Raw genomic sequence first — 27,248 nt, forward strand, 5'->3', positions numbered from 1 at the left:
AATGTGGGGGAGGGAGGTTGGGGGGAGTATGGGTGTGGGGGCGTGGCTGGGTATGCTTTAAGATAGGCGACTGGATCTCTGGAAGAATCCACTAATTAGGCTTAGAGAGGTTGTCATCCAATCTCTATCCCGTCTCAGTTTCTCCGGCATTACAGAACCACTTGTTCTCATATTGAGGAACTGATCAACCAATCAAAAATATTTATGCTAACTACGGGCCAGAAACAATCAATAAACATTTATTAAGTGTCTACCTTCCAGACACTGGCTATTTTCATATTTTACTTTTATATCTGATTGTTTAGACATTAAGCTACGTAATTAATATTTATTATTTATAGCTATATTATCAATGATCGATAGACATAAATATTTATTAGTACTATTAACCTCAACAGACTATGCGTTTATTCCCCCCTCCACGGCACAACTTGTCAATAAATCGTTGAACCCAGGCGTGAGTGCAGGTGTGTAAGCGTATAAGCGTGTGAGTTTAAACAAAAATGTGGGCTACAAGTACCTACAATATTATATACCGCTGAAATATGATATTCAAATATATGCAAATATAGGTATATACACAAATATATGTAAATACAAAGGGGTGAAAAGAGACTGGTTTGACGGCCAGGGGGAGACACTACCAGTTGGAAGGAAGAAGAAAAGGCTCAGTGCAGAGGCTGGTTCCTGAGCTTTTACTCGGTGGAACTAGGGAGGCGATAGGAGGGCGGGACAGTCAATAAAAAGTGATGGGGACTAGAAATGGCCCGTCTAGGGGAGGGAGGGGGAAGGGAGAGAGAAAGAATTCGGGGCACAAGGCTTTGCAGCGGAGAATGCCGAAAACTATCCTTGCATGTGTTTTGAGAATAACAAGCTAAAAAACAAAAACTGCCGCATTCAGTTTGCAAAGAGCGCTCTCGCCTTAGAGCCACAAGGCCCCGGGAAGTTGCCACAAGCTGCAGCTGCTCCTTTTTCATTACTCTCTGGCTCAGAGAGGGCGGGGAACGGGCCCGGGTAGCCCTAGTCTGGGAGTCCTCCACCCAGGCAAGCGGGAGAGCCGCAGCCCGCCCCAGGCTGCTAGGACTCTTCACCTTTCTCAACTCCCTCCTCCCCTCCGAGCACCCCAGGAGGTGGGGACCGGAGCCCTTCATTGCGCAATCGCAAACTCCAGTAAGCCTGCCAACCTCGTCCAATCAGAGCGTGGTTAAAAGACCGGATGAGGCGGGGCACGCCGAGCCCTAAGGAGCGAATCAAAGCCTTCGAGGGGTTGACAGGCGGAAGCGGAAGCGGAAGCGATCCGGGAGCTGTTGTTGGTGTGTTGGTGTGTTAGCGGGGGACCGTGCGTTTGTTCTTTGGAGGTTTGGGGGGGAAGGGTCAGGAGGGGGCTGCGGGTCTCGGCCGTGTGGAGGCAGCTCCTTGTGGCCGCCGCCGCCGTCGCCATGGTGCAGGCAGAGCGTGGGGGGGCTGCCGGCTGAGGGCAGGGGGGAGGGAGGGGGGTGACGGCCGCGACTTGGCCCGCCCCGGCTGGCTCCGCCGTGTCCGTCCGAGCTGGGGCGATACCGGGGCGAGCTGGGCAAGGTGGGCAAGCGGCGCAAGCCGCGCCGGGCCAAAGCCGCGGGCCGCGGCAGCAGCAGGAAAAGGAGAGAGTCCTGCCTCCGAAGCCGCGGCGTTGGCTACGCCGGCACCGTCAGCCCCTGGTAAAGTAGAGCAGAGCCAAGCCGGGCTGCCCCCTCCCCACCTCTGGTTGTACCCCCGAGCCCGTGCCCCTGGGAGGCCGGGAGGGCGGGCGACGGGCGGGGCGCCGGGGCCCCGGGCCTGCAGCCTCCCCTGCTGCCCTTCCTGCTCCCCTCTCCTCCTCCCCTCTCCTTCTAGTCTTTCTCCTCTTCCTCTTCTCCTCTTCTTGTAGTCGTTCCCCTTTCCTTCCCTTTCCTCCTTTTCTCTTTTTCCTCCTCTTCTTCTATTCCTTCCTTTCCTTTTCCTCCTCCTGTTCTTTCTCCTCTTTCTCCCTACTTCTCCTTTCTTCCTCCTCCCTCCCCCCTTCTTCCTCTTCCCCGGGGTTGGTCTTGACGAAAACATGCCTTGCACCTGGAGGAACTGGAGGCGATGGATCCGGCCCCTCGTGGTGTTTCTCTACCTGGTGGCCTTGGTCGTGTCCCTGCCTTTGTGCATATGGGAGCTGCAGAAATTAGAGGTAAGACGAGCGTGCCTCCTACCCCTGGGGAAAGATTTTTCCATTTAGTCCTTAACTTTTTTCTCCAAAGAAGCTTCTTCTGGGTTCATAAATTTAGAGCTCTTAGGGCCATCTGAACGCAAAAACTCATCTTATAGATGAGGAAACTGAGGATAAGTGATTATCCTGGGACGTGCATTTATGTTTAACCTGCCTTGTAGTCTCTGGAAACAACGCTCAGGCTTCTCAGAAACAATGTTTGAGGCGGATAAAAAACAACCTTCTATATAAGTTTGCTACCCTGAAAAATCCATATCCAGGAACAAATACTCTTCCTTTTAAAATTTTGTGGGTTTTTAAATTTTAGTTTGGATGATTTTGCCTAACTTTTTAAAAGTGGAAAATGTCAGAAAGTGTTGCTGGAATAAAATTATCAAAACTATTTTGTTATTGTACACAGATTGGGTTTACTGCAATTATGTCGTGACATTTATGACACCATGCATTTGCATTTGTTAGTTACCTTTAGCTTCTTAAGTTAAAAAATCCAATTAATTTTTTTTACTTTAGATCTTATTATCTTATGTTTTGCAAAATAATCCTTGTAGTTCTATGCAACTTTTTTGATGTCACATTGTTATTATGACATCAGTAAAGTAATTCTAAAGAGCCTGAAAGTTCCTAAGGTAAAAACTTAAGTTGTATAACCTTTTCAAAGTTAAACTGGTAAAACTCAAAGTGTTTAAACTCTTAATCTTTCATCAGCTCCAATTTATGAGAGTATCCTTTAAAGTAGAACTTCCAAGTGTATTTATCCAGTAGAACAAGTTTGAAGCTGCTTCACCCTAACTTCATTTCCCTTCTCTGCCAAGGCCAGCGAATTAATTTAGAAAAGAACTCTTGAGTGGAGAAACTCCCTCCAAATCGAATGTAACTTAATCAACTTCAAGATTTTCCTGAGAGCCCTGAGGATCATACAGCCAATATATGTCAGCAGGATTTGAACCCAGGTCTTCTGATTCTTATAATGGGCCCCATACTGCTCCATAGTAGCATAATAAAGTTTTTAAAAAGCAAAGTGATTTCTACAGCAAGAAAAACACTTATTTCAAAAACTTTATAGTGTATTATTCTAGAAAGAGTAATGTTTTTAGGCCTATAAATCATACTGCTAGTGTCACTTATTAATAAAACGTGTTTTGCCAGTATGTCAGTTTTTGGTAGTAAATGTAATTGGCTTCTGATGCTTTTTAATGGAGATGCTTATTCAAACATTCCCTTTTTAATTGCTGGGTTTCATAACCAGTACCTAGAGAATAGTCATTATAGAAAGAACTTGAAGTTGTTAGACAAGCCCTACAAAATATCTTCAGATATGCCTCTTATGGTAGATGACATCATTAAACAAATAAACTGTAGGAATCAGTTATCCAGAAGGTATTGCATCAAAAAAATAAACATTCCTTGCTCTGAAAAAAGCCACATGAGTGACAATAGTTGTGATTCCTCATTTTTCCATATGAATATTTTCTTTTCTCTCATAACATTTAGATTTTGTTTTATGAGATACTGCTATAACTCAGATTAAGAATATCTGATTTGAAAATTCAAGCTATGAACTTTAAGAAAAGCCTAGTGTAGGGGCAGCTAGGTGGCGCAGTGGACTGAGCACCAGCCTTGAATTTCAGGAGGACCTGAGTTCAAATTTGATTTCAGACACTTAACACTTCCTAGCTGTGTGACCCTGGGCAAGTCACTTAACCTCAGCCTCAGGGAAAAAAAAAGCCTAGTGACTTTCAATTCATTCCACTGATCCCAAGGTGGTTTTTAGCTTTGTTTTTGTTTGCTTGCTGCTGCTCTTTGTGTTCTTTGCAAAAGCGAATCCTGGGTAATTGTATTAAACAACTTTGCACTTTAGGAGTTTGAGCTACTGTTTTTGTTGCTTATGCTTATGTGTATCCCACCTTGAGCAGGTCTCCATGGGGAAACTTTGAGCTGTCCTCTCTCACTTCCAATTCTTCCCTTGCATCACTCTAACTCCACTCTCCCTCCCCCATCTCTCCAGTTTGAAAGCCAAAAACACACTGCGCTTTTATGGGAGAAGAGACAAAAATAAAACGGTTCTTACTCTCTGGAGGAGACGTTGTACATATAAATTATGCAAAATGTATACAAACATAGTTATTTTGTTGGGGAGGATTATAGGCAGCTAGAGAAAGTTAAGAATGGTGACCTCTGAGCTGAGGAAATTTTTTTCCTTCTACATTTTATTGATTTGGATTTTTTTAAAAAATATTATAAACATTTATAGATTACTCCTATGTTATAAGAGGTCTCTTGTAATAAAGTAAAACCTTTAAGTAAAGCTAAGAACACAAGTGATGTCATCTGAAAGAGTATATAACATATTACATTGGTCGCACACACACTCCCCATTTTAAAAATAAATAGAAATCCATATTCTCTCCCTTTCAACCTACCATATTGAAAAATAAATTGTTATTCTAACAGATATTGTCAAGCAAAATAAATTGCCTCAGTGATTCTATACAAAATTATATGTCTCATTCTGAACCAAAATTCATCACCTCTCTGTAAAGATAATCTTTCATCATCTATCTCTGAAATTATGAATGATCATTTAATTGATTGTAGTTCTTAGTTTGTTTTACAATGTTATTTTATTGCATAAATTGCTCATTTCTTTTATTAGTTTTCAAATTTTTATATTGATGTTATAAATTTTTCTCCTGATTCTGCTTACTTCCTTCTGCATCAGTTCGTATAAGTGTCTTTTTAAAATCGTATACTATCTCATTTTTTATATCAAAGTAGTTGTTCATAACATTCATATACCATAATTTATTTGCCACTCCTCAATTGATGGGCTTCCCTTTAGTTTCTAGTTTTTTGTCACTGCAAAAAGAGCTGCAACATAAATATTTTTGCATAGAAAGCATTTTTCTCTCTTTGATCTCTTTAGAGTGTAGGTCTTACTAGACTACAAGGTACATACTGTTTAGTAATTTGATGCATTTCACAGGTCCACTTGTGTACCTCTTTTCCCAGATGTCCTCCAATATATATCAGTTTACTTTTTTTGGTCATCTTTATCACAGATGAGTGTGAGGAAAAATTGCAGCATTGCCTTAATTTCATTTCTCTTATTAATTAGTGATTGGGGACAGTTTTTTCACATGGTTATTGATGATCTATTTTTCTTCTTTTGAAAACTGCCTGTTCATATCGTTAGACATCAATTTTAGAATGATTTTTTTTAAGTTTGAATTTAATTGAAATGAAATTAATTTGAATCAGTTCGTTATTGTACATTGGAAATGATACTTTCTTTTATCAGAGAAACTCGCTGTAAATTTTTCTCCCCACATGTATGTGACCTAGACATAAAAGTTCACTTCATAAACATACTAGAGAAACATGAAAAAAAAAATAAATCAGTGAATAAAAGAGTTCATGAAGCTTTTGTTCAAAGCCAGTAAAACTAAGATTAAAAAGTATACCTTTGCACTGAGTTTTGAAGATAACAAAGGGTTCTGATGCAGAGATGGAGCAGCAGTACATTCCATCTACATTCCATGTATGAGACAGCCATTCTGTGAGCTTCAGCTTTGTGGGCTAGACTGGAAGCCTAGTCACCAATTGTGATATTGGTGAAAATGTTTTATTTTGAAACTAGAAGCCAAGTATTATACTTTTATTGATTTGTTCCCATTCCCAGTCTATCCATTCTTGATGTAGTCAACCTAATTTGAATATCTGAACTTTGATGCTATGACAGTTCCATAGACTACTGAATTTTTTTTTTCACTATAATTATGCTGAAAGTGAAATCCCAATGCACAGTGGCAAAAAAGCACATTTTAGTCCACAGTACCATAAACTCCAAATACATTCTATATTTCCTATCCTTTCTATAGTAAAGATTGGCAATCAAGCAAGCAGCGTACTGAAAAGTACTTTCAAGACACAATGGTTTATGAGATCTTAGTCTCAAAGTTTGTGTGTGTGTGTGTGTGTGTGTGTGTGTGTGTGTGTGTGTGTGTGTGTGTGTTTGCGTTTGCTGAGGCAATTGGGGTTAAGTAACTTGCCCAGGGTCACACAGCTAGGAAGTGTTAAGTGTCTAAAGCCGAATTTGAACTCAGGTCCTCCTGACTTCAAGGCTGGCACTCTATCCAGTGCACCATCTAGCTGCTTCTATGTAATATATTTTCAAAAGGAAATAAAGATTCCTTTTAAAATTTGCATAAGAGAAATGTATCTTTGAATATGTGAACGTACTTCACTTACAGGTGTTCTGCTTGCAAATTCTGGATTTTTCTCTCTACTTTGCTGCCTAATTGAGTGCTATTTGATTGTATAAATTGTTTTATGTATCATAAATCGCTATAACACTTTTATGTGTTCATTTTTTAATATGTTGTACTTTTTTCTGTCTAGTTGTGGCTGAGAAAGTTTTGCTGATATTAGATCTCAGCTGTGCTGTGTTGCAAAAGCCTTTTTGTTTTGTTTTGTTTTTGTCATTTGCCCTACTGCAAGATTAGATGTGTAATCACATTCAGCAATATTTTAAGAATGTCCATTCTATCCCATAGGAAGATCCCAGGATTTGATAGTATCATTGACTTAAGAATTCTCTCTCAAATTCCAAATATTAATAATTACACCGAATATAATATTAGTTGCTTAGTTCCACTAAAACTTTAGTTTTAGGTTTTGCAGAGGACCTGATAATTAAGTTTGACTATGGCATTGACAGTATCTGGTGGCTTTTTTTTTTTTTTTTCTTTCTGCTTGCTTTAAGGACCACACGTAAAGCTCAGAAGAGCCAGGTGTCCCTTGGGCTGTGGTTTGCCCACCCTTGAATTAATTGGTGAGCATGATGCTAATGTGAACCAACAAAATGCAAGCATGTTTGTAATCATGTAATTTAATTCGTTTATAGCAAAAAATTGTGATTTTTATTATCTTTTTCCTTTGTAAATGGTTTTATGATGATAACAGATCTGTTAAAATTTGTAAATAAAGCAAAAGCAGAACACTAAGCACTTTGCCTCTATTAAAGTTTTAAGTCTCTAGTAAAAGTTAATTCTATAAAGTTAAATCTACTTTGTTTATAAATATTGGCTTAAAAAGTACTTGACTATTTAAGTGATGGTTGCTTTATATAGAATGAGAAAATTTCTAGAGGAGTCAAAAGAACAATAATTATTAAAAATGGTAAGGCAGTTTTAAATGGTGTCTGTTTTTCAGGAGCATCTTAGAATCCCACTGATTTAAATTCTAAATTTTATATATATTAGTTGATTATAAAACTATGGTTCTTATCTCCTTAAACCTCTTTTAGCCATTCAGAGATCAGTTAAGAAACATTAAAGTACTACATGCCAGGCACTATGCACTGAGACCAAAAAGAGGAAATGATCTCTTCTCTTAAGAAGCTTGCCATTTAATTGAGGAAAATGATGAGTGCTCCTTAAATTTATATAGATTAAACACAAGATTAGAGGAGGGGGGTAGCTGTTGCTCTTCAGAAGGACTTGGTGTTCAAAATGATGTTTGAGTTGAAAGTTTAAGGAAGGGAGGGATGCTTTGATTTGGAGATGAGAAATGAATTCATTTCAGGAAATGAGGAGATGACTACTGCAAAAGCATGGAGGTAAGAGAGTGCTCAGTTTGATTAGATTGTAGAATACTAGGAGAATAATTTACAATGAGGCTGGAAAGATAGTTTGGGACTAGGTTCTTTACATCCAAACAAGGGAACCACTGGAGTATGAGTAGGGAAGTGGTATGGTCAGGTTTGCATTGTGGTGGATGTGAAAGGAGGATGGTTTAGAGTGAAGGGAGACCAGTTAGGAGGGTTTGACAAATAGTCCAGGGGGGAGAGGTGATAAAAAGCCTGAACTAATTTGGCACCTCTGGGAAAAAGAAAAATTCGAATGTAAAAGATTTGGATGGAGAAATGGCAAGATCTGACAATTAACTTGGATAGGTGGAGTGAGAAAGCAATCATTCAAAAATAACACCAAGGTAAAAAATTTGGGAGACTGGAATAATTGTGGTATTCTCAATAGAAATAGGAAAGTTTGGTAAAAGGGTGAATTTTTGGGAAAAGATAATGAGTTCTGTTTTGGCCTTGCTGAGTTTGAGGTGTATCTGAGACATCCTATTTTTGAAATATTGAACAGAAAATTGGTGATAGGAGGGTTGCCTCCTGAGCTCCAATCTACTGATAGATGGATGGATCTTGGAGTAACTTAATTAAACCGATGGGAGTTGATGAAATCTGAGATATGAGGGGAGAAGTGAAGGAAATGAGTAGAGACCATTTTTTGAAGAGTTTTCCTCTCAGGGAAGAGAGATATAGAGTGATAGCTTGAAAAAATATTAGGATATTGTTAAGGTTTTTTAATTGGTAGGAAGATTTAGGCAAGTTTGAAGAGTAGGGAGAGAGATTGATGATTATAGACAGCTATAGTTGACAGAACAATCTGCTAAATAGAGAATGGAATCAAGAATATATGAAGATCTTTCTCCTTGTGAAGGAGAAAAATTATCTATTCTAAGTCTGAAGTCAAGAAGTAGAGTTGAAAATGTTAAGTTACTGAGATGGTAGGAGGGAAAAGATCTCAGCTTTCTTAGTAAAGTAACTAGTGTGATCTTCAAGTGAGAGAATTGAGAAAGAGTTGTGGGAACTCAAGAAGAAAAAAACATTTAGGACAGCTTTGGGAAGTGGGATAAGGGGTCAGTATGGGGCAAAAATACAAACTGCAGTCTTAGAAGTTTCTATCATATCTCAAGGTGAGTATAAAAATTTCGGTTGAAAATTGATATTTTTATATATAAATTCTTCCATTAAAACATTATTCAGATACTTCATTGTTACATGAAAATGATCTTGGGTTCTTGAAAATATTCCAGATGAATCCTTAAACTTAAAAGTTTAAATAGGGGCAGCTAGGTGGTACAGTGGGTAGAGTACCAGCTCTGAAGTCAGAGAGTTCAAATTTGGCCTCAGATACTTAACACTTCCTAGTTGTGTGACCCTGGGCAAGTCACTTAACCCCAATTGCCTCCGCCAAAAACAAAGTTTAAATAGACTTCCAAGTACGGCCTACAAATAGATTTTGTACCTGTTGTCCAAGGACAAACCTAGTTAAATTTGGAGATACTCTGTACCAAAGGGTTAGTTACAAATAAGACATAGAGGAGTGTCTACAACAATAAAATAACAAATCTTTTGATGTATCTACTCCAGCATCTGCTTTGTGATATTTTGGAAGAGAAAAGGGGAATTGAGGTAACAAAGATACAGTAGAGCTGAAAATATTGCTGTTAAGAAGAATGGGATTTCATTGTCATAATGATTCCTGGGGGAAAAAAAAGAAATATTTTGAAAATTGCAAGTTCCAATACCAGATTTCCCACTTAACTATCTTTGTGACTCTGATTCCTCTTAGGGTCTGTTTTCTCATTCATAAAATTGAAGATGTTGGACTAAGGGATCTCAAAGTTACCTTCTGACTCTAAATCTAAGTCTGTACATTTAAAGTAAAAGTACCAGTAGTGATAGGTAATTCAGCACATTTATTGAATGACTACTATGTGCGAGACTCTCTTAGAAGCTAGTATTGCCATATTGTAATGGGAAAATGTTCTGTATTCCTTTAAGATCCATGTGATGAAGTAATAGAGTCAGCCCTAGAGTAGAAATTTCTGTTTATTTACTTTTTGTGAGGCAATCAGGGTTGAATGACTTGCCAGTGACTTGCTCAGAATCTCACAACTTTTTAATGCCTGAGGTCCTATTTACACTCAGGTCCTCCTGATTTCAGGGCTAGTACTTTATTGTACCACCTGGCATTTTCAAAGTTTTAAAAAAAATTTTTAAATCAATTTTTTTTTTAAATTTCCCAAGTCCTCTCTGTTTTATGGGGATTTATTATATTTAAGATTTTTATTTTGGTCAGAACTTTAAGTTTTTGGAAGACTTTTTTTGTTTGCTTGGTGGTGTTTCTAAATTTCTTAAATTAATCTGATGTCTTCTTTCGGTATCCATTTGGTGAACATGTATTAAGCACCTATTGTGTGCAATGGACTCTGGAAAGGAAAAAACCACTTATAAGGTCCCTCCTCCAAAGACATGTTGTGCAACATACATAGGGCGGGACTGACTGTGAGAGAATATTTCGTCATTATATAGAGAATTTCCACATAAGGAAAGTTCTGTCACTAGTAGCACTTTCTCATTAACTTAGAAGCATAGTGAATTAGTTAGGTTGTCATGCCCAGAGTCACACACCAGGACTATTGGAGGGAGGGCTGAAGACATGATCTTTCTGGCTCCAGATCTGAGTCTCAGTTCACTCTACCAAAATATAACACAGGCCAAAAAATGACAACAATAAAAGTACAGATTACAAAATGGTGACTGCATAAAAGAAATCTATCAAAAATGCAGTGAGTTAAGATGAAGAAAAAAAATTGTTGAGGCAATCAGGGAAGATTTTACATAAGTGGTGTGGAATTTTATCTTAGATCATGTCCTACCTAACACCAGAACAAATATTATTAAAAGAAACATGATATTTTAGAGCTAAAAGAACCTTAGAAGACTAAGATGATTTAATATCATGATTATTAAAATTCAGTGGATAATTATTGAATACTGTTACACATTCTGTATTTGAAATAGGTTTTTTTTTGTTGTTGTTGTTGTTTTTTAAGCTGGTAAACATTTTTAGGATACCTGATATATAGAATTTTTTAATTAAGAGTAGTTCAGGTAAAAAATTATCATATTGGCTAAGAGCCCCACTAGCAAATTGGAATATTTTATTTTGATTCATTTAACATGTTGCATTCTAAGTATCTGACAATGGAGAAGAAAGTAACAAAATTCTGGGAACTCTTAAAGAATGGAAAAGATGAAAAGGAACAATTTGTAACCATCAAATTAAAAGAATGGAAAAAAAAACCTAATGGGTGATTACCATTAATTTCTAAAAGGTTTAGCTGTGCTTCTCTTACATGATGCTCAGCATTGCTATAGGGTTGATCATTCTTAGTCCTTAATAGCCAAATCAATTGGGAGATTTTCCTTTAGGAATATTCTTTCTAATAATTTATGATAAAAGTCAACAGGAAGATTTTGTTTAGAGGAATTAGCTTTATAACCAGCTTGAATGAAGTGCTTCTATTAAAACAAATTAGGTATACTTTTGAAATATTTTGTACTTACTGTGATAGAAAGTTAGTCCTTAGAATTAAAAATTGAAACTTTTTTTTAAGGCATGCTTTTTTCTTTAGTTTTTAATAGTGAGATATTTGTGCTAACCTTTTTTTTTTTCTTTTTTTTTAAGGTTGGGATACACACAAAAGCATGGTTTATTGCTGGAATCTTTTTACTAATGACCATACCAATATCTTTCTGGGGGATTTTGCAACATTTAGTGCATTACACTCAACCTGAACTACAGAAGCCAATAATAAGGTAATAGCTTAATTAATTTTAATCTTACAATTACCCTGGAGATTTTTCTTTTTCTTTTTTTTTCTTCCAATTTTTTTTATTAATTTTTATAATTATAACTTTTTTTTGACAGTACATATGCATAGGTAATTTTTTTTTTTTTTTTTTTTTTTTTACAACATTATCCCTTGTACTCCCTTCTGTTCTGAATTTTTCCCCTCCTTCCCTCCACCCCCTCCCCTAGATGGCAGGCATTCCCATACATATTAAGTATGTTATAGTATATCTTAGGTACAATATATATGTGTAGAACCGAATTTTTTTGTTGTTGTTGTTGCAAAGGAAGAATTGTATTTGGAAGCTAAAAATAATCTGGGAAGAAAATCAAAAACAAAAAAATGCTCACAGTTTACACTCATTTCCCAGTGTTCCTTTTCTGGATGTAGCTGATTCTGTCCATCATTGATCAATTAGAATTGGATTAGCTCTTCTCTATGTTGAAGATATCCACTTCCATCAGAATACATCCTCATACAGTATCATTGTTGAAGTGTATAATGAGCTCCTAGTTCTGCTCATTTCATTCAGCATCAGTTGATGTAAGTCTCTCCAAGCCTCTCTGTATTCCTCCTGTTGGTCATTTCTTACAGAACAATAATATTCCATAACATTCATATACCATAATTTACCCAACCATTCTCCAATTGATGGACATCCATTCATCTTCCAGTTTCTAGCCACTACAAAAAGGGCTGCCACAAACATTTTGGCATATACAGGTCCCTTTCCCTTCTTTAGTATTTCCTTGGGATATAAGCCCAGTAATAGCATTGCTGGGTCAAAGGGTATGCACATTTTGATAACCTTTTGGGCATAATTCCAGACTGCTCTCCAGAATGGTTGGATTCTTTCACAACTCCACCAACAATGCATCAGTGTCCCAGTTTTCCCACAGCCCCTCCAGCATTCATCGTTATTTGTTCCTGTCATCTTAGCCAATCTGACAGGTGTGTAATGATATCTCAGAGTGGTCTTAATTTGCATTTCTCTGATCAATAGTGATTTGGAACACTCTTTCATGTGAATGGAAATAGTTTTAATTTCATCTTCTGAAAATTGTCTGTTCATATCCTTTGACCAATTATCAATTGGAGAATGGCTTGATTTCTTATAAATTAAAGTCAATTCTCTGTATATTTTGGAAATGAGGCCTTTATCAGAACCTTTACCTGTAAAAATTTTTTCCCAATTTTTTACTTCCCTTATAATCTTGTTTGCATTAGTTTTGTTTGTGCAGAAACTTTTTAATTTGATGTAATCAAAATTTTCTATTTTGTGATCAATAATGGTCTCTAGTTCTCCTTTGGTCATAAATTCCTTCCTCCTCCACAAGTCTGAGAGGTAAACTATCCTATGTTCCTCTAATTTATTTATGATTTCGTTCTTTATGCCTAAATCTTGGACCCATTTTGATCTTATCTTAGTATGTGGTGTTAAATGTGGGTCCATACCTAGTTTTTGCCATACTAATTTCCAGTTTTCCCAGCAGTTTTTGTCAAATAATGAATTCCCAAAAGTTGGGATCTTTGGGTTTGTCAAACACTAGATTGCTATTTTTATTCACTATCTTGCCCTGTGAACCTAACCCATTCCTTTGATCAACTAGTCTATTTCTTAGCCAATACCAAATAGTTTTGGTGACTGTTGCTTTATAATGTAGTTCTAGATCAAGTACAGCTAGACCACCTTCACTTAATTTTTTTTTCATTACTTCCCTTGAAATTCTCGACCTTTTGTTGTTCCATATGAATTCTGTTGTTATTTTTTTCTAGGTCATTAAAATAGTTTCTTGGGAGTCTGATTGGTATAGCACTAAATAAATAGATTAGTTTAGGGAGTATTGTCATCTTAATTATATTTGCTCAGCCTATACAAGAGCACTCAATGTCTCTCCGATAATTTAAATCTGACTTTCCTTTGGCAAATATATCCTCAAATATTTTATACTATCGACAGTTATTTTGAATGGAATTTCTCTTTGTATCTCTTGCTCTTGGATTGTGTTGGTAATGTATAAAAATGCTGAGGATTTATGTGGATTTATTTTGTATCCTGCAACTTTGCTAAAGTTCTGAATTATTTCCAATAGCTTTATAGCAGAGTTTTGGGGTTCTCTGAGTATACCATCATGTCATCTGCAAAGAGTGATAGTTTGATTTCCTCATTTCCTACTCTAATTCCTTGAATCTCTTTCTTGGCTCTCATTTCCGAGGCTAGCATTTCTAGTACTATTTTGAATAGTAATGGTGATAGTGGGCAACCTTGTTTCACTCCTGATCTTACAGGGAAAGGTTCCAGTTTATCGCCATTACATATGATGTTTACTGGCGGTTTTAAATATATGCTCATTATTTTAAGGAATACTCCATTTATTCCTATACTCTCAACCGTTTTTAGTAGGAATGGATGTTGGATTTTATCAAATGCTTTTTCTGCATCTATTGAGATGATCATATGGTTTTTATTAATTTGATTATTAATATGGTCAATTATACTAATAGTTTTCCTAATATTAAACCAGCCCTGCATTCTTGGTATAACTCCTACTTGATTATAGTGTATTATCCTGGGGATGATTTTCAGAAGTCTTTTTGCTAATATTATCTTATTTAAGATTTTAGCATCAATATTCATTAAGGAGATTGGTCTATAGTTTTCTTTCTCAGTTTTCAATCTACCTGGTTTAGGTATCAGTACCATGTCTGTGTCATAAAAGGAATTTGCTAGGACTCCTTCAATCCCTATTTTTTCAAATAGCTTATATAGCATTGGAGTTAGTTGTTCTTTAAATGTAAATCCATCTGGTCCTGGGGATTTTTTCTTAGGGAGTTGGTTAATAGCTTGCTCTATTTCTTTTTCTGAGATGGGACTATTTAGACTATTTACTTCTTCCTCTGTTAATCTGGGCAAGCTATATTTTTTGAAGGTATTCTTCCATTTCATTTAAGTTACCGAATTTATTGGCATAAAGTTGAGCAAAGTAGCTCCTAACTATTGTTCTAATTTCCTCTTCATTAGTGGTGAGTTCTCCCTTTTCATTTTTAAGACTAACAATTTGCTTTTTCTCTTTCTTTCCTTTTTTTAATCAGGTTTACTAAGGGTTTGTCTATTTTGTTGGTTTTTTCATAGAACCAACTCTTAGTTTTATTAATTAATTAATAGTTTTTTTACTTTCAATTTTATTAATCTCACCTTTTTAGAATTTCAAGTATCATGTTTGTCTGGGGGGTTTTAATTTGTTCCTTTTCTAGCAATTTTAGTTGTAAGCCCAATTCATTGATCCTCTCTTTCTCTATTTTATGCAAATAGGCCTCTAGAGATATAAAAATTCCCCTGATTATTGCTTTGGCTGTATCCCACACATTTTGGTATGATGTCTCATTATTGTCATTTTCTTGAGTGAAGTTATTAATTATGTCTATGATTTGATGTTTTACCCAATCATTCTTTAGTATAAGATTATTTAGTTTCCAATTTTTTTTGGTCTATTTTCCCCTGGCTTTTTATTAAATATAATTTTAATTGCATTGTGGTCTGAAAAGGACGCATTTACTATTTCTTCCTTACTGCATTTGATTTTGAGGTTTTTATGCCCAAGTATATGATCAATTTTTGTATAGGTTCCATGAACTGCTGAGAAGAAAGTATACTCTTTTCTGTTTCCATTTAGCTTTTGCCAAAGATCTATCATATCAAACTTTTCTAGTATTCTATTTACCTCTTTGACTTCTTTCTTAACCTTGGAGATTTTTCAAGAATATGTTGAGTGTTTTATTAAATTTGTTAAATTGTCTTCTTTGCTTTCCAAATAGGATTCTTTGGATGGTGCCTATATACAGCTTGGATAGTGTAAGTATGCTTCCCTTTATCTCTTTACTTGAGAACTTGTATGCTCATAGTAATTACATTTTCAGAATTTATATCATTAAAATAAATTTGACTAAATAAATGCTGTATTTGTGAAAAATCAGTAGTAGTAATTCCATAACTTTGTTTCTAAAAACTTTGATTTTTTTGAAAAAATAAAGCAGTCATCAAAATACAATTAGTCAGTCCTCAACTACTTTTAGTTGATTGATTAACCACGGGAATCTTTAAATAAATTTATTAGCGTTGTCACCAAATTAAATACTTATTGACATAAACAGAAATTTTGTTTAGCACAGAAGCTGAAGAAAACTTTAATTTAGACATTTCTTTTCTGTGACAGTAAATTTGAGAGAACTTGTGAACAATTGTACTTTCTGTTCTCAGCATGAGGTTGGTGGCATTGGAGAAGTTAAAGGGTTGAGGCAGAATGCAACAAGAGGATAAATTTCCCCTTAAAGCAATGTTGCAAGATTTTACATGCTATGATGCTCTGTTTTTTTTCATGCTCCTGCTACCTTCACTTAGTGTTGATCATCAAGATTTGATTGTCCAGTAAAAATAACATTCTCACCTGTTACCTGAACAGAAATCCTCCCACAGTCATTTTTCAGAAGTGGCCACTGCTTCTGCTTGCAGAGCTCAAGTGAGGGCTGCTTATCCTAGGGCCCAACAGAAACAACTACTATTTTTATTTATTTATATATATATATATATATATATATATAAAACATTTGATCTTTATTTCAACATAATTTTTTTCCTTTGTAGTTACTGTTTATGCAATTAAATATATCATTCTTAGGAAAGACCATAAACTTCACCAGACAGCCAGAGACATCCATAATACAAAACTAATTCCTGATAGAGAATGAGGGGAAAGCCTATCTAATTTTGGATAATTGATTATTAGAGGTTTTCCTTGCAATTGGCTAAGATCTGCCTCCTAACTTCCATCTGTTATTTCTAGCTCTGCCTCCTGGGGCAAAGTAGAAGAATTGTTTCTCCTTCTTATCAGAACCCTTGAAATATTTTAAATTGGGATTTTTTTTTTTAAGTCTCCCTTTCCTTCTTCCCTACCCAAGTCTTCTCTTTTACAGACTAAGCTTTCTCAATTTATTCAGCAGGGGCCTCTTAAGGCTTTATCCCCCACATTTTTCAACTTTTCACCAACTTCTGGGTGTACTTCTAATTTGTCCTTCTTAAAATATGTCAGCAACTGACCACAGCATTTCCAAGGTTATCAGACTAGGCCAGAGACGAGGCTGTCTTCCCTTGCTCTGGACTCTGCCTTTCTTGATGAAGACTTCTTTTGGTTGTGTGCCATGGATATTTATTCACTCATTGGGTATATCATTCAAACCACAAGGTCTTTCTTAAGTCACACAAGCACAAGCCAAACTCCTACATACCATTTTAGCCTTCCAGTTTGTTTTACCAAGAAATGGAGGCCAGCTATTACAAGGTGCCCTACCTCACTTGTGAAATCTGACCCAACAGGAACGCATCTGAGGCAATTTCAGATATTTGCATGACAAGAAATATAGTATTCAGTAGTATAAAAAATGTACTGAGAATTGGAATGTTGATCCATTGTCATTGGGGTGAAATAATTTTAACTTCTCTTTTTCATAGTGGATAGCTCTGAAGTATCCCACCATTGCAATCTATGTGGATACTTGCCGAGAATGCTATGAAGCTTATGTCATATACAGCTTCATGGGATTCCTTTCCAATTATCTGACTAACCGGTATCCAAATCTGGTATTAATCCTTGAAGCCAAAGATCAGCAGAAGCATTTGCCTCCTTTCTGCTGCTGTCCATCATGGGCAATGGGAGAGTAAGTATGTTTGTTCTCATCTTAATGCCTTATCTATTAATGCTACACTGCTTAGTCATCCTATTATTTAGGGGTGGTGTGCAGAGGTTTAAGACAGTCTCTGCCCTTCAAGGAAATTACAGTCTAGTTAGAGAGCTGTGTTTTAGGAACATTGAGGTATTCAAATGAATTGAACATTTAACGGCAAGACAAGGAAATGAGTTAAGTGGTTCTTACACTCCAGTCCTGACTTTGCCACTACTACCCGAGTGTGACATTGGATATACACTGGACCTTAGTTTCCTCATTTGCAAAATGAGAGGTTTTTGAATTATGTCATTAATAAGGTCCTTTTGATCTAGTCATCAGATAGTAGGTTCAACTAGTTTGATAGCAGTGAGCAAGGAAGAATGAATGAGATAGTGAAGGAAGTAAAATTAGATAATCAGTTTAGTATTACAAAAGTTAATCTAGCTAAGTAAAATTCATTCAAGAAACTAAGTTTTTGTTTTTGATGCTTTCAATAGAAAACGAAAGGTAAATTTGAGGTAACTTTAGATTATCTTCAGCTTCCTTTTCTAAGATCCCATTAAGGTACAGAGATTGAAAAATATACCATCTTATATAGATATTTCTTGGCTATGTAACTTCCTGACCCAACTTGGTAAGTCATGAATCACAAATCTTGAAACTTAAAAAAAAAAAAAAAAATCTCCAAATAGCAAGTAACTTATACTCTGTATCTGATAACAGTGAATAACTGTGGTGGTACTTGTGTTTGGAATAGTTTAAATTACTTATACAAATGCTGAGTTTTATGGTTAGATTCTTAATCTACCAATACTGATTTTTATCTTGAACAAACATTGATTGGGTTATTGTTATAATTTGAGTCCTCTACTTAGACAATTATTTATTTTCTATAATTATGCCTAATTTTTTACAGTTGTGTCCCAATGAAGCTTTTTTTTTTTTTTTTTTTTTAAATAAATCTAATTTTCTGATTTTTGCTGAAACGTTTACCACTTTCACCTAATTCTTTTATTGGCAACCTCTAGTGTGTTCTCTCCCCTTTCTATCTTATCTTTAAAAGAAAGTTTTTTTAAACTAAAATAGTAACTTTCCCTGTACAGAGAAGATGTGAGCAAGGAATCTTAAAGCAGAAGAGACAATTTTAAATGTCAAAACATGATTTTTTTGGGTGTCAAAGCTAAGCCTTAACTATAATTTTCTATGCTTGCTTTTTAGATTGTTAACCCATAATCAGATAATATTTCATGCCTCTGAAATACATCATGTAGATTAATCAGGTTGATTTTTTTACAGGGTGTAAGTAAACAAGTCCACAGATCCAAGTTTTTATATTTGATCTAAGCCTTAACAACAACACACTGTCTCTAACCTGAGCTTATAAACGTGTATACTTGATCACCTATGGGACTAGATAAGAAGTTTACCAGTATATGTGTCTCTTGACACCATGTGAAAAGACAATTGAGAAGCATCTTTTATCCATTTAATTTGATTCATTTTTTTAAAATTATATATGTAGTGGGACGGGTTATAATATTTACCTGCTTTGAAGAAAGCCATAATGCTATTTACAGGTTTCTTTATCTGGAACAATATTGTCCTTGCTAGGACAAGCTAGTGTAGCTTTTTTGTTGATGGCTAAGATTATCAAAGGGAAGAGACAGCATTTATTTCTAGTTGTCTGCAGTTGTCTATTCCTCCTTAGTTTTATTCTCTACTTCTAAGTGGAGTGCTTGAGAAAATGGGTTAGGAAGACTGGTTGAAGTATTGAATTAACATTTGCATTTTTTTTTTTTCGCAGAGTATTATTGTTCAGATGCAAACTAGGTGTATTGCAGTATACTGTTGTCAGACCATTCACAACTATTATTGCTTTGTAAGTATGTAAGTGTGGAATGAATATTTTGGAAGCACTTCATTATATTGCCTTTTGTTTTGTTGGAACTGTCAGGGACATGTCACTTATTCAGATGAATAATGTAGGCATTAAGGAAACTTATTTTCTGAAAATTCTAATATAAAACAAGTGAATTAAGGAGTAACAGTTCAAATCACACAAGAAAACATAGTTCAATAAACATTAAGCACTGATTGTGCTAGAGACACAAAAGCCAAAGCAAAATAATCCCTGATCTCAAGGTGTCTTAGACACCTTCTGATGAGAGATAAAACTTGAAAAACACATCTTGCTTGACTTAATATGTAATGGCAAGAAAATGTTTTTTTTTTAATTTTTTTTTTTTTTAAACTTATGTCATATAACCTTCAAAATAATCAGCATTTTAGCAACCAACATTTTAAGAGTGCAGATGGCAAAAACCTGACACCATTGACCAAAAGGAGTTAAAGCTTTGGGACTTTGTATTTGAGCTTTATACATAGTTAACTAGAAAATGCCCAAAAGTATTAAAAATAATAAATTTGTTATTTTCAGAATTTTTTTGTATAAAATAAAGAACACAAAGTCAGAATTAGTGTATTGCCTCAACTTTAATTTGTATATATTTTCCTGAAAATGATATTAACAGATACTTAAAAAAAAGCTAAGAAAGGAATTAAAAATCTCATAATTTCTCTTTGCTAAATTTAGAAATTCCATTTGAGGAAATAGAGTTTGCAATATCCAATAAACCTATTTTGGGGGTGTGAGAAAGTAGTAAATAACATAATTAATAGGATTTACATAATCTGTCTGCTATATATCTAGAATAGTAATCAGCATTTTTCAAAGAGAGGTCCTGTTGGCCCCTTTCCTTTTGCTTCTAAGTCATTTTTAGTCTCATCTTTAGTTTTACATTAGATTGGCATTATGTATCCATTGTGTGAGTCTTTTTTATTTTGGACATAACTTTTCTCATAACATTTTTACAAAAATACTTTTGTTAAATTTTAAGCAACATATTTATCTAGATTTGAATATTAGGCTGTCATTAATAATTGACATTTTAGAACTTTTAAATGAGTTCAAATATAACTTCGAAATTATGTTGTAAATGTTATATTAAATGATTCCCTTAAACCATTTTTAGAATCTGTGAGCTGCTTGGTGTATATGATGAGGGGAACTTTAGCTTTAAAAACGCTTGGACTTACCTAGTTATATTCAACAACGTGTCACAATTGGTGAGTAAGAATAAGATTTTGTTTTCCTATTAAGTAATGACAGTACTCAAACTAAAGCTGTGACTAAATCCTTGGTGAAAATACATGGTTGGGAATGTTCTATAAATTTCTATAATATAAAATTCTATAAATTTGATACCACTTTCAAACTTGATTTTCTAAATTGCCCACATTGGGAATTTGAGAATCTATTAATTGGTTGTTGACTTTATCTTGTTTGGCCTGTCAGTTGTGTATGAGGCATTATGGTTCAGCATATATGAGAGAGATAATATGGCATATGGCCTACTGAATGTGAGATAACTTAGACTAGATATTAAATAAAAGAAAATGTTTAGCTTTGTTATTGATGATATGATAGTCAAAAGAAATGATTGGAATTGAGACAGTAATTCTAAATTAAATGTCATTGCTATTTTAAAAGTAAGATGATGAGAGATAACAAGTCTTAAAGAATTAAATAATATATAAGCAGATTATTTGGAGCTATCTTTCTCTGTATTTAGAATGAACATATAAATGTAGGTACTGCTACAAGAAGATAATCAGATTTAGTGTCACAGTATCAAGCTTCAGCAAAAAAACATTAATCATCAATACAAGTTAAGTTGTGCAAATCAATGCTAAACTAAATAGTTTAATGGTAGCTGTGAATAGTTTTCTCTTAGTCTCTTAATTCATTTACATTACTGCTTAAGTTCACTTTTACATTATGTTTGCCTTCAAGTTATCTTTTACCAAAATAATTTTAATACAGAATACTGTAAAAATCAATTGGGTTGTTTCCTGGGCATTTGTAAATTCTACTGTTGTGTATAATAAGGTTTTTAAGAGTCAACTTCAATGAATAATTGTTTTCTGTATTTTCTTCATAGCTTCTCTGAGAAGCTTCTATTTTTTTTTTTAATTTTTTATTATATATATATTTTTTATAATATTATCCCTTGTATTCATTTTTCCAAATTATCCTCCCCTCCCTCTATTCCCTCCCCCCGATGACAGGCAATCCCATACATTTTACATGTGTTACAATATAGTCTAGGTACAATACATGTGTGTGAATATCATTTTCTTGTTGCACAATAAACATTAGAATCCGAAGGTACATGCAACCTGGGCAGACAGATATTAGTGCTAACAATTTACATTCACTTCCCAGTGTTTCTTCTCTGGGTGTAGCTACCTCTGTCCATCATTGATCAACTGGAAGTGAGTTGGATCTTCTTTATGTTGAAGATTTCCACTTCCATCAGAATACATCCTCATACAGTATTGTTGTTGAAGTGTACAGTGATCTTCTGGTTCTGCTCATTTCACTCAGCATCAGTTGATTTAAGTCTCTCCAGGCCTCTCTGTATTCCTCCTGCTGGTCATTTCTTACAGAGCAATAGTATTCCATAACCTTCATATACCACAATTTACCCAACCATTCTCCAACTGATGGACATCCATTCATCTTCCAGTTTCTAGCTACAACAAAAAGAGCTGCCACAAACATTTTGGCACATATATGTCTCTTTCCGCTCTTTAGTATTTCTTTGGGATATAATCCCAGTAGTAGCGCTGCTGGGTCAAAGGGTATGCACAGTGTGATAACTTTTTGGGCATAATTCCAGATTGCTCTCCAGAATGGTTGGATTCTTTCGCAACTCCACCAGCAATGTTTTAGTGTCCCAGTTTCCCCACATCCCCTCCAACATTTGTCATTATTTGTTCCTGTCATCTTAGCCAATCTGACAGGTGTGTAATGGTATCTCAGAGTGGTCTTAATTTGCATTTCTCTGATCAGTAGTGATTTGGAACACTCTTTCATGTGAGTGGATATAGTTTCAATTTCTTCCTCTGAGAATTGTCTGTTCATATCCTTTGACCATTTATCAATTGGAGAATGGTTCGGTTTCTTATAAATTACGGTCAGTTCTCTATATATTTTGGAAATGAGACCTTTGTCAGAACCTTTGTTTTTAAAAATATTTTCCCAATTTGTTACTTCCCTTCTAATCTTGTTTGCATTAGTATTATTTGTACAGAAACTTTTTAGTTTGATGTAATCAAAATCTTCTATTTTGTGATCAATAATGATCTCTAGTTCTCCTCTGGTCATAAATTCCTTCCTCCTCCACAAGTCTGAGAGGTAGATTATCCTCTGTTCCTCTAATCTATTTATTATCTCCCTCTTTATGCCTAAATCATGGACCCATTTTGATCTTATCTTGGTATATGGTGTTAAGTGTGGATCCATATCTAATTTCTGCCATACTAATTTCCAGTTTTCCCAACAGTTTTTTCCGAATAATGAATTTTTATCCCTAATGTTGGAATCTTTGGGTTTGTCAAAGATTAGGTTGCTATATATGTATCCTTTTTTGTCCTTTGTATCTAATCTGTTCCACTGATCTACCGGTCTATTTCTTAGCCAATACCAAATGGTTTTGGTGACTGCTGCTATATAATATAGCTTTAGATCAGGTACACTTAGACCACCTTCCTCTGAGTTTTTTTTCATTAGTTCCCTTGCAATTCTCGACCTTTTATTCTTCCATATGAATTTTGTTGTTATTTTTTCTAGGTCATTGAAATAGTTTCTTGGGAGTCTGATTGGTATAGCACTAAATAAATAGATTAGTTTGGGGAGTATTGTCATCTTTATTATATTCGCTCGGCCTATCCAAGAGCATTGAATGTCTTTCCAATTATTTAAATCTGATTTCATTTTTGTGGCAAGTGTTTTGTAATTTTTCTCATATAATTCCTGACTTTTCTTTGGTAGATGGATTCCCAAATATTTTATACTCTCAACATTTGTTTGGAATGGAATTTCTCTTTGTATCTCTTGCTGTTGCATTTTGTTAGTGATATATAAAAATGCCGAGGATTTATGTGGATTTATTTTGTATCCTGCCACTTTGCTGAAATTTTGAATTATTTCTAGTAGCTTTTTAGCAGAGTCTTTGGGGTTCTCTAAGTATACCATCATGTCATCTGCAAAAAGTGATAGTTTAATTTCCTCATTTCCTACTCTAATTCCTTGAATCTCTTTCTCGGCTCTTATTGCTGAGGCTAGCGTTTCTAGTACTATATTGAATAGTAATGGTGATAGTGGGCAACCTTGTTTCACTCCTGATCTTACTGGGAAAGGTTGCAGTTTATTTCTATTGCATATTATGCTTACTGAAGGTCTTAAATATATGCTTCTGATTATTCTAAGGAATAATCCATTTATTCCTATACTCTCAAGAGTTTTTAGTAGGAATGGATGTTGGATTTTGTCAAATGCTTTTTCTGCATCTATTGAGATGATCATATGGTTCTTATTAATTTGATTATTAATATGGTCAATTATATTAATAGTTTTCCTAATATTAAACCAGCCCTGCATTCCTGGAATAAATCCTACTTGATCATAGTGTATTATCTTGGAGATGATTTTCTGAAGTCTTTTTGCTAATATCTTATTTAAGATTTTAGCATCAATATTCATTAAGGAGATTGGTCTATAATTTTCTTTCTCAGTTTTCGATCTACCTGGTTTAGGTATCAGTACCATGTCTGTGTCATAAAAGGAGTTTGGTAGGACTCCTTCATCCCCTATTTTTTCAAATAATTTATATAAGAGAAGCTTCTATTTTTAAAAATGAATATTTTCAAGAAGATATTAAAACATTTTCAGTCTTTTATTAATATTTTGTGTGGGTTATATTTTTGAACGATAAAAATCCATGGAAAAACAGAATTTAAAATAACTTTAATATATCCATCCATTCCCAGGGAAATAATTCCCAGAACAATTATACCTTATCACTTTTTCTCTCTTGTCTTCACATGTGCACTCATGCTCACGCTCTCTTTCTTGCTTTTTTTCTTTTCTCTCCCCCATTTACTTAGGTTATAACAAATGCTATTAATAGAATTTCATCGTTTTTATCATTTTATTTTTACTGTATAGATAATTAAAAAATGAGACATCAAAAGATTTATTTATTTATTTATTTGTTTTAGTTTGCTATGTATTGCCTTGTGCTGTTTTATAAAGTGCTGTGGGAAGAACTAAATCCAATTCAGCCTGTTGGCAAATTTCTTTGTGTAAAGATGGTTGTTTTTGTTTCCTTCTGGTAAGTGCTACTTTTCTACTAAATTCTTTAGTTTTTGAAAAAGTAATATAACTATTAAGTAAAAGTATATGGAAAAAATTAATTGACTGGTCATTTTGAATTGGTTGAAATGTTTAGTTTCCCAGTATGACAACAGAATATTTTTTTCAATTACATGTACATAATTTTCAGTGTTTGTTTTTATAAGATTATGAGTTGTAAAATGTTTCTCCCTTTCCCCTACGTCCCCATACCAAACAATCTGAAATAAGTTATACATATTCAGTCCTTTTTAACATATTTCCATATTAGTTATGTTGTGAAAGAAAAACATTTTAAATGAAATTAGTGGGCTTCGCTCTGCATTTAGTCTCTATAGTTCTTTCTCTGTTGTGAATGGCATGTTCCATTCTGTCTGTTGGACTTGTCTGGGATCTCTATATTGCTGAGAAAAGCTAAGTGTGTATCACATTTGATTACTACACAGTGAGCAACTGTGAACTGAATCTTTTCTAGATTCTATAGAGCTAGGTATTAACTGATTCTTAAACCATAACATGTCAGTATATGCTGGTCTTAAAATATATAAAATGATGTACAAAACAACAGTTTTAATATATATAATCTAAATTTTCATTTGTTAAATATTGAATTCAGTTTCTCTGACACAGATTACCTTTTCATAAACGTGTTCCCTGTAGGCAAGCAGCCATCATAGCCTTGTTGGTCAAAGTTGGAGTTATTTCTGAAAAGCACACTTGGGAATGGCAGACAGTAGAAGCTGTGGCTACAGGTCTACAAGTAAGTCTCACTCTCTGGATGCAGTCACAAATGTTCTGTCTCCTACTCATCTTCCTCTCTGACTCAGACCTTCATTACTTGCTTGGACTATCAAAAAAAGATCTCCTAATCAGCTTCCATGCCTCAGTCTTATCTTCATTTTCAACACTTAGGTCTCAGTTTCCTCATGTAAAATGAGATTGACCTAAATGATCTTTGGTTCCTTCCCATACTGCATTATAGATTCAGAACTAAAAGGAACCTTAGAAATCACCTATTCCAAGTCCTTCATTTTATAAATGAGAAAAATGAGACCCAGAGAGTATTCTACTTATTCTAAGTTGCCCTTGATCACGTGGTAATTAGCCACAATACAACCCTCTCTAATTCTGTGAATTACAGTGGAATTGTTCCTATGTATAACAAACAAAATATAAAGAAGAATATGACTACCGTAATCTCTGCTCTTTTATAGGATTTCATCATATGTATTGAAATGTTCTTTGCTGCTATTGCTCATCACTACAGCTTTTCCTACAAACCCTATGTGCAGGAGGCAGAGGAAGGTTCATGCTTTGATTCTTTTCTTGCAATGTGGGACATTTCAGACATTAGAGATGACATATCTGAACAAGTAAGAAATGTTGGTAAGTATTTGGCCAAAACTATTCACTTTTAATTTATCTAGGTAAGGAGGTTACTACATATATCTATACTGGCATCTTATTAAGAATTTATTGTGGACCAGGATTTAGTAGAATAGAATGGAATCAGGAACTTTTACTGAAGGATTTATATGAAGGCAGTCCTGTCACACAAGCCTATTGTAAGGAGGTTCTAACATATATTTAAAAAGTGGTTTATTTTGTGTTTGGCAGAATTGTTAACAAAAAGTTCTCATAAAACTTTTACATTTCCTTTCAAGGAAGGACAGTCCTGGGTCATCGTAGTAAAAAGTTTTTTCCTGATGAGGAGGAACATAATGAAAATACAAGTTTATTATCATCTCAAGACCAGATTTCTGTTGCTTCTTCTATGCCATCTTCACCCTTGGGTCACTACCAAGGGTTTGGACACACTGTGACACCACAGACTACTACACCTGTTTCTTCTAAGATGCCTGATGAAATTTATAATCCAGTTCCAGGAGGAAATGAAGAATCTTCAGCTAACTATAAATCTGTGGCCTCCTGAACATTCAGAGGAATAAAGTTTCTTCTGTCCTCCATGTTACTTCATAACCTGGTATCCCATCACTTAAGAATTTTGTGCTTGGGACAATACTAAACTCATGGGAAATTCCAGCACAAAGATGGTTGGTGAAAGCCAGGATGTGTATAAAGGTAGAGTCGAATTTAAAACTGAATTAAGCACATTTGTGTATCAAATAATCAGTCTAAATTCCCTAAGACTTGATTTATTTCTCGGTGTCAGAACACAAAATGCTTATATTTGATGAAGAGAAAAAAATTACTGCAACTATAACTGACATGAAACTACTCTGTCTAATAGATGGACATGAAAATCAATGTTTTCTACCCCTGCTGCATGGATTAGAATGCTGCTGAATTAACCTGAAGAGTGGACTTTATAAACAATTAGGTAAATGAATTAGTGCAACTTGATCATAATTAAAGTTAACGGTTACTTATATAGGTTGTGGTTACATAACCTTTAAATAACTAAATTTTATTCCATTCAATAAAAAAAGTAACTTCTAGTCTGTTGTTGTCTGCAACTCTTTTCTTCATATTGTTAGATACACATAGCATAGTAATAGAATAGAAAAGGGCTGAACTAGAAATTAGAGA

General features: G+C 34.9%; 1 protein-coding gene across 4 annotated transcripts; it reads left to right on the forward strand.

Annotated features, from left to right (window-relative positions):
• Positions 1–1,259: 1,259 nt before the first annotated feature.
• On the forward strand, positions 1,260–27,157 carry TMEM184C (transmembrane protein 184C). 4 transcript variants are annotated; one of them, XM_074276066.1, is made up of 11 exons: positions 1,260–1,321; positions 2,092–2,191; positions 11,554–11,684; positions 15,536–15,572; positions 17,226–17,431; positions 19,245–19,319; positions 20,473–20,566; positions 24,566–24,678; positions 25,359–25,458; positions 25,913–26,084; positions 26,363–27,157. In XM_074276066.1, the coding sequence occupies exons 3-11, from the start codon at positions 11,602–11,604 to the stop codon at positions 26,629–26,631; spliced, it is 1,149 nt and encodes a 382-aa protein (XP_074132167.1). In that variant the 5' UTR covers positions 1,260–1,321; positions 2,092–2,191; positions 11,554–11,601; the 3' UTR covers positions 26,632–27,157. The 4 variants fall into 4 exon arrangements, with proteins under 4 accessions (XP_074132167.1, XP_074132166.1, XP_074132169.1 ...); XM_074276065.1 differs by lacking the exon at positions 1,260–1,321 and adding an exon at positions 1,353–1,697; XM_074276068.1 differs by lacking the exon at positions 1,260–1,321 and having other exon boundaries at positions 1,911–2,191.
• The last annotated feature ends 91 nt before the right edge of the window (positions 27,158–27,248 follow it).

This window comes from Sminthopsis crassicaudata, chromosome 6 (genome assembly GCF_048593235.1).
Source record: "Sminthopsis crassicaudata isolate SCR6 chromosome 6, ASM4859323v1, whole genome shotgun sequence".
NCBI classification, from domain to species: domain Eukaryota; kingdom Metazoa; phylum Chordata; class Mammalia; order Dasyuromorphia; family Dasyuridae; genus Sminthopsis; species Sminthopsis crassicaudata.